The 8,656-nt window shown below is 35.7% G+C and overlaps 1 protein-coding gene across 1 annotated transcript; it reads right to left on the reverse strand.

The window, feature by feature from the left end:
* On the reverse strand, positions 1,005-4,653 carry LOC109234433. Its single transcript, XM_019400420.1, has 5 exons — positions 4,571-4,653; positions 4,415-4,482; positions 2,479-2,522; positions 2,094-2,391; positions 1,005-1,581 (listed from the first exon to the last, which is right to left on the reverse strand). Exons 2-5 carry the CDS (start codon positions 4,464-4,466, stop codon positions 1,268-1,270), a joined length of 708 nt encoding a protein of 235 aa, XP_019255965.1. The 5' UTR covers positions 4,467-4,482; positions 4,571-4,653; the 3' UTR covers positions 1,005-1,267.

Consider the following 8,656-nt stretch of genomic DNA (forward strand, 5'->3'; position numbering starts at 1 on the left):
TTGATGATGATTGACTACTTGGTTACTTGGAGTGAAAAATTTAAAGTCAGCATATTTTACCATGCGAGTCCAGTTCAATCATTTATAATTTGCCAACAGAGTACAACTTGGAGAAAAGATGCATTTTGGTCCTCAAGAAATAACCTAATTGTTGTTTTTCACAGTTGTGAGTAGAGGCGGATCCAGGATTTAAAGTTTATGTATTCCTATAACAACTTCAATGCAATAATAACTTTGTTCATGCTACTGTCTGCTCGTGGGGCTACTAGTTCACCGCACACATGCATTATCACCGGAGTTTCACTACCACTCCGCCCAGCTCATACGCCTACCAGAGGCGTATCCAGGATTTTAATTCTATGGCTTCAGCCTTTACGAATTCTTAGTATTGAACTTATTATATTTTTAAAGTTATGAGTCCATACCCACTATATGTTTCAATTTTAGTGAATTTTTATACTGAATAAAAGTACTTGAATCGTCACATGACTGCTAAAGCAAGCTAAGGTTAGTAATCAGTGGTAAATGAGACTTTACATTGTTTTGACTTAGTTACATCTTCAACCCTGCTAAATTGATTAGATGCTACATTCTTGTATGAGTTCTAGTATATAGCTCCTTCATTGCTGCTATATTTAAGCTGTTGATATTTTAAGTAAGGAGATCAATGCTAAAAAACATAGTTAACCAAGAAATCTCCCAGGGCCAACCGGCGCACAGTTACACACTAGGTGAATAACGGATCCGCGATTCGAACTTACGACGTGCACTTTATCAAAAGTTCAATGCTAAAAAACATAGTTAACAAAAAGAAATCTCCAAGGGCCAGCCGGTGCACAGGTAGAAACTAGATGAATAATGGATCCGCCGCTCTACCTTCTCCACTTGAATACCGAGTTTTTGTTTCGAAATGCACTTAATCTACACATCATGCGTTGCGCTGTTACCAGTGATCCAAAGCCCCAGGCGCTTAAAAACATGCATAATCAAATAGATCCACCCAATAGCTGGAAAATATATACATGGACATTGATCTAGTAGCAAGAACCAACCAGTCTTACATTGTGAAGAAGAAAAGCCCCCCATACATGATGCCATTATCATTTCAACTCTTTCCTATAATATATTTGCACATAAAAAAACATTGAAAATCATGTACAAAGCTTGTAACTCTCTAGATGATTCTTAATCGCTCAACCGGCTACATTTGCCTCTAAATACATCTAATCTCCAAAAAGATTATCGGTATCCAGGCACAAAAGCTGACCTACTCTTGTTCTACTGAAGCATCAACCTGAGAAACCAAGCCGAGACAAATTGGACAGGGTGGATCCTGTCTATCTTCACGGTTTGTTCTCCGTTCCAAACAATCACCATGGTAAAGATGACCACAAGCTAAAACTGCCACCACGCACGTCTCGCCTACAGGTAAATTGTTTTCAAGCATGATGTAAGGGTCCTCCTTCAGAAACTTCTGGCATAATACACAAAAGAGTTTTCCCGCAGCGGATGATATCACCCTCGTCGCCAATGAACTGGATGGAGCTCCTTCTGGTTTGTGAACTGCTCTTTGCCTATTCTCTGACCGGAGAATGCAAGGAACGTCAAGCGAGATGTTGGAAAGAGCATCAAAAGATGTGCTTCAAGCACTAATTTTAAAGTAGATTTAACAGAAACATAATAGAATTATGCTAGACAGATACAAAAAGGAAAAGAGAAATTCTCATTATGATGTAACATTGAGTTTCTACATAGACGAATCTACATAGTAACATATGGGGGTTCACATGAATCCAGTAGCTTTTGCCCGAATCCTGTATATGAACTAGGAAATCTACTAAATATCTATAAATATTTGACTTTGTACTCAGTTATTAAGTTTATATTAACTCGAGGTCACTGTAGGAACACATAAACATCAAATCCTGGATCTGCCTCCGAGTTTCTATTAGAATTACCTCTTGCCTTGTATCATGGAAAGGACTCGGCCTCCATGAGCACAATTTTTCACTTGAAACTACTCGGTATTTGTATGAAATCTCGATTAAAAGAATAAGTGATACTGTTAAAGAAATAAAGGACATAAGGTGCACCTGTGTCATGTCTAGAATCTGAATAGCATTTGCTTGCCATTTTTAAGGACAACTTCTCATCATAAGAAGGCGTATGACCACCGTGGGAAGCTGATGCCTCAGCATTAGCAGCAGACCTCCGTCGAGAATAATGGCGGCCATAGTGACGGGGATGCCTCAAAGACTTTAGAATGTCAATATTTCGACGGTGAACAATAGATGATTGTTGGCCTTGTGTTACCTTCACAGGACCATCTACGATATCCGCAATGGATAAGAAAGACTTCATTCCACTATTGTTGACTTGACGAGAGAATTTCTGCTCCTCAATGCAAAAAATGATATCTTAGAAAGAAAACAAGCCAAAATTACTGAATTTCGTTATGAGATGGAGAAACGAGAGAACCTGTTTTGATAATGCATCCATTCCGGGTGAGGGTGGCATCAGGTCTGCAACCATTAAAGTTTCAATCATGATTCACTTGTCATTTCTCCAGGAAACTTAATATAGAAGAGGAGTGAATAGTCTAAAACATACATTTCCTTTCGCTAGTTAGGGGCAGGGAACTGAGGAATAGAATACAGAGACAACAAAAATCACTCCTAAATTTTTTATGTCAGGCTAATATCTCTCATAAAAACTCCCACTGTAATGTAAGAAAGCTTCTATATAAGAAAAAATCCTGTTCAAATAGAAGAAAAGCAGGCAACTTAGGCTTGAACACGTGCAATGTAAAAAGCCAAAGACCAAATCTCCATAGCTTCAGCTTTGAAAGGCAGATTCCCTCGACCTATGCTTGTAGGCTATAGTGAGCTACTTGATATACCAGTCGAGGTGTATACAAGCTGATTTGGACACTAGGAGGATAAGGAGGCTTTCTTAATTGCTGGATTCCTAATTGTAACACAATTGTTGGAAATATTCTCAATGCTATTCTATACGACTACCGTAGATACGAAATGAATCTAGATTACATTCTATCGTTAACCGCATAAAATATTTTAATTTTCAATAGAAACAAAAGACGATCTCAAACATGGCTACACGTAACAAAAATCAAAGGATGGCAACCTTATTCGTCAATTAATGCATAAGAAAGAAAAAAGTTTAATCTACGCTAGTCGGCTATCCCATCTTGAGTTATAAAATTTCGCTTCAGAAGTATCAGAATATATATCAGTGGGAAAGATAATAAACAGACAACAACTACACTGGCAATCATTGAGTTTTAGCCACGACTAAATTCTAAAACACCTATACCATAATATGCTTCCAACGATCAGATGATAACTTTTAACAACTTGTCAAATATTTTTACAGTTAAGTCATATGCCTCAACAAAGTTTATCAACTTTCACATATTCAATCCACTATGATCATCAAGAACACAAGGTCAAGCCTAGACACCATCGTCATAAAAAAATCATAAAAAGGCAACTACTCGAACTTTGGGAAACAGAACCTTCCACTAACTTCCATTCACCAAACTCAGGACACCAAAGTTTGATAGAAGCTAAACCTTCCAACAAAAGGTGATTAGATTATTCATAAGACTGAACCAAGATATGTTCCACAAGCAATCAGGTTATAAAAAGTTGCAAAAATAAAAGAAAAGCAATAAGCTTTTTCTAATAATAGAAACCACTCTTCACTTGTCACCAAACTATCGCCATGGCACCGTCCAATTTTGGTGCACAACATTCCCCAACACTTCTAACACAAAAAAGAATAATAATAACAACAAAAACTACAACAACATGATGTTGGTGGTATTTTATTTTGAATAAGACAAAGCCCAAGGGCTAGTGGGGCATGGTTCGAAACTCGATAGATAACGGGTCCACTCCTCTACACTTCTCCACTTAAATACCATACTTTTGTTTGCGGCAAGAAAATGGTATAGGTGGTATAAAATAATGATAATTACTAGCATCCCATTTTTTAGTTTTTCTAATGATGGTGATATACGGGTCACAGCTTGCACGCACCTCAACTATTCCAGTTCGTACCTTCTATCTCCCAATAAGGAATAACTCGGCCGACTAAGACTTAGGCAAATGAGAAGAAATCACCCCATATTTTTTGCCTCCGCTAAGACCGGAACCTCATCCCCCCCCACCACCACCACCACCACCACCACTTCATTTCTCAATAAATAAATTAAATTTTTTTTATGCATCCCCTTCTCTTGTAGGATCAATAAAATTGCTTTGTAATAAAACACAATAAATTACAACATGTAAGGCTTATCAACAATCAAATGCCAAAAACTCACAATAAAAAACAAAAAGAAGAAAGAAAAAAAATCAAAACCATAAGAAGCATTAATAAGGTATTATACCTGAAGGAGGAGGAGTCTTGTTGAGGTCAGCTTTTCTCTTTCTTTTTCCCATAACCAACTTTAAATATCTGTTCAAAGAAAAATATAACAAGATTAACAATTTTTTACCCAAAAAAGAAAATCAATGGTGAAAAAAAAATACCAAAAAAAAAATACGGGGTTTTTGGGGTTGAATGGTATAGAGGAGTTAGAGCGGTAGGATCAAGAAAATTCAGAGAAAAATATGAGAATGTGAAATGTGTCACCACTTTGTGTTTCTGCACTTAGTATAATTTTTTGATTCTCTTTTCTCTTTGATGAAAAAGAAATGCAACGTGTCTAAAGAAACGGCTGTTTCACTTTTTTTTTTCTTTTTTCTTTTTTCTTTTTTCTTTNATCAAGATATGATGGCAACAACTAGGGAGTGGGACCCTATGTTGAAAAATTATAAGGTTATGTTGGCATCAACTAGGGTGCGGGACCCTATGTTGGAAGGTCATCACGATATGCTGGCATCAACTACGGTGTGGGACCCTATGTTGGAAAGTCATCAGGTTATTTCTTTTTTCTTTTTTCTTTTTTCTTTACCCTTTTTCTACCTCTCATTTTTTTACTCTTTGGTTCTTTTTTTAAAATTATAAATTTCTTAGGCACAATTACTCCTAGAAATATCTTTAGTGCCTAATAAAAATTACACTACTAGTTAATGTATAATTTAAAAGAAATTAAAATTTGATATTTAGGAGAGCATATAGTAAGCATGTTTAATTAAATCATTGTCACTTGGGCATGTTGTCTGACATCACTGATATTCCATCACAAAAATGACAGGACTCTAGTATGGAAAAAGCAAATACAATGAAAATAGAATATTTGAAGCTCAAGTTGAAAAATTTTGCAAAAGTTGAAATTAAGTTTGGACATAAATTTTAACTGAACAAAAAATTTATGAAAATAATGATTTGTTAGTGAAAATCAAACTACAATAGCCGAAATTAAATTTGGACATAAATTTCAACGATAGAGCGTTGATGGGAGAGGCTCAGATTAAGCGGAGATGGCATACCTACTTTCATAAAAAGGGGACCGAAATATTGTGTTGGGTGAATTAGGGTATTCTGAGGGTCACCGAGATTTTAGGTATTGTAAGCGCATTAAGGTTGAGGGGGTCGTGGGGGCTCTGCGTAAGATGAGTAAGGACAGAGCAACCGGGCCACACGAAATTCCAGTAGAATTCCGAAGGTGTGTGGGTAGAGCAAACTTGGAGTGGATGACTGCGCTCTTTAATGTTATTTTCAGGACGAAGAGGATGTTGGATGAGCGGACGTGGAGTACAGAGGTACCGTTATACAAGAACAAAGGTGATATCCAGAGTTACAACTACTATATGAGTATCAAGTTACTAAGTCGTACTATGAAAGTTTGGGAGAGGGTAGTAAAAGTGAGGATGAGGAGGACAGTGTCTATATCCGGCAACCAGTTCAGGTTCATGTCGGGTCGTTCGACTACGGAAGCGATCCACCTTATAAGGAGGTTGGTGGAACAGTACAGGAAAAGGAAAAAGGATCTGCACATGGTGTTCATTGATATGGAAAAAGCTTATGACAAGGTCCCAAGGGAGCTTCTTTGGAGATGACTGGAGGTAAAAAGTGTACCGATTGCTTACATTATGGCGATTAAGGACATGTGTGATGGAGCTAAAACTCGGGTTAAGACAATGGGAGGCGACTCAGAGCATTTTCTGGTTGTTATGGGGGTTACACCAAGGATCTGCGCTCAGCCCGTTCTTATTTGCCCTGGTGAAGGACGCACTAACACACCATATTCAAGGAGAGGTGCTATGGTATAAGTTGTTCGCTGATGACATAGTCCTGATTGATGAGACGCAAGGCAGCGTTAACGAGAGGCTGGAGGTTTGGAGACAGCCCCCTTGAGTCTAAGGGTTTCAAGTTTAGCATGACTATGACAGAATACCTGGCGTGCAACTTTAGCACCGAGTCAAGGAAAGTGGGCTTGGACGTGAGGTTTGGATCACAGGTCATCCCCAAGAGAGGCAGTTTCAAGTACCTTGGGTTGGTTATCCAGGGGATGGGGAGATCGACGAGGATATCACACACCGTATAAGGGTGAGGTGAATGAAATGGAGGTTAACAAATGGAATCTTGTGTGAAATAGGTGGTCTTTCCGGAAATGTTAAACAAAAGTTTTCCCCTCGCATCTCGGACCGATACTCAAAGGTAAATTTTATAAAGCGATGGTTAGATCGGCCATGTTGTATGGGACGGAATGTTGGCCAGTTAAGAACTCACATATCTAGGAGATGAAAGTAGCAGAAATCATTCCACAATTGTTCCACTAATAAGCACAAATCATTCACTCAATGCACAAAATACACGACATTGAAGTAAACAATTATCACAAAAGGACGATATCCCATCATTGTTCATCTAAACTAAGAAAAAATATCTTAAACGTAAAGCACAACACCACCAGGCTGTGCATGATGGTATCTCATCACTGTTAAATGAAATTAAGTACAAACCTTAAACTCAATGCACACTGCCACGAGGCTATCAACGATGCATAGATGATTTGTCATCACTGTTTGACTAAAGTTAGTACAATTCTCAAACATAATGCATTATGTTTTGTACAAATATCATACCACTTAAATATAATTTTTATATAAATTTTATACAATGTGTTTTTTGTATATTTTGTATCTGATTTATACATAGTAAAACAAATTTCATATAATTAATTTTATATTATACAACTTATCCATAATTTTCATACATTATTTCTACTCAGTTATATACAACTACGATATCATACCACGTAAATATAATTTTAATACAAATTTTATACAATATATCTTTTGTATATTTTGTATCTGATTTATACATAGTAAAAAGAAATTCCATAAAACTTATTACATATTATACAACTTATCTACAATTTTCATACATTATTTCTACTCAGTTATATACAACTTAAATATAATTTTTATACAATATTTTTCAACTTTCATACAATAGTTAAATAATATATATATATATATATATATATATATATATATATATATAGACAATATAATACAATTTTACTATAATTTTACCACAATTTCGTAAGTATAATGTATGACATATCTTCTTCTTCTTCTTCTTCTTCTTCTTCGAGTTTCAATCTGAAATTCAGCCAAAATCAGGTCTAATCATCACTAAAACTCCCTCAAAATTGAGATATAAACTCCAAACCATATCCTCAATTATTTGCAACAACACCCAATTCAAACAAATAATATTTTTTTTGAAAACCCAAATTCGAATTCAAAGTTTCAAATCTTTTTAATGGTTGTCAATGGTGGAATTGCTGCTCTCTTGTGCAAGATACGTGGGGGAGGGGGTTGGGATGTGGAGAGAGAAACGTGGAGGAGTGGGATACAGAGAGAGAAACGTGGGGGGAGTGGGATTTGTACGTTACTTAAATATAGGAATTGATTACTTATCCTTAAATCCTAAAAATGTACATAATTGGTAATTTTGTATATAGGAGGTAATTAAAATGAAACTTGAGTAGGGAGAGTAATAAAGTTTCCAATAATGTATAGCTATGTAAAAGTCCCAATCATTTTTGGGAAAGTGGGCTCTATCAAACATGATAAAAATGGGATTGTTACACAAATAGCCTGTCATTTCACTAGTAACTCTTTTTAGCCTCTATATATATATATATATATATATATATATATATATATATATATATATATATATATTATACATTGATTATACATAGATTATACATACAACAACAACATACCCAGTAAAATCCCACATATTATACATAGTTATACGCATATTATATTTGAATCATACATATATATTATATATCAGTCAGCTATTTTTAATTTAGGAGATTAGATGAACGACTATTTGAGTTAATTTTTCCGGTATTATTCTTTTCTCTTCATTAATTTTGATGAAAATATATATTTTGACGACTTGAACGTGGATTACTTTGATTTTCAATGCCATATGTATAGCTTTGGGAAATTTACCTACTTATACTATAATAGAAACTTATTTACCATTTTTCTATAGGTTTCTTAAAAATTATATTCTCTATCTATATTTACTACTTATATACAAAACCTTAATAAAGAGAGTATCCCTTAAAATTAGGATGTAAAATAGCCCCTTTCCCCATCCCACGTTACTCCTCCCCCCCCCCCCGACCCTACTACTACTAACGACCGTAACCTAA

This window comes from Nicotiana attenuata, chromosome 11, assembly GCF_001879085.1.
Source record: "Nicotiana attenuata strain UT chromosome 11, NIATTr2, whole genome shotgun sequence".
NCBI lineage: Eukaryota > Viridiplantae > Streptophyta > Magnoliopsida > Solanales > Solanaceae > Nicotiana > Nicotiana attenuata.

Bases quoted from the DNA above. Each gene is read 5' to 3' on its own strand.
- LOC109234433 (XM_019400420.1), bottom strand. From the start codon at position 4,466: ATGGGAAAAAGAAAGAGAAAAGCTGACCTCAACAAGACTCCTCCTCCT. The intron at 2,523-4,414 runs GTATAATACCTT...TAATGGTTGCAG, and splicing joins CAAGACTCCTCCTCCTTCAG to ACCTGATGCCACCCTCACCC. The intron at 2,392-2,478 runs GTTCTCTCGTTT...ATTGAGGAGCAG, and splicing joins TGGATGCATTATCAAAACAG to AAATTCTCTCGTCAAGTCAA.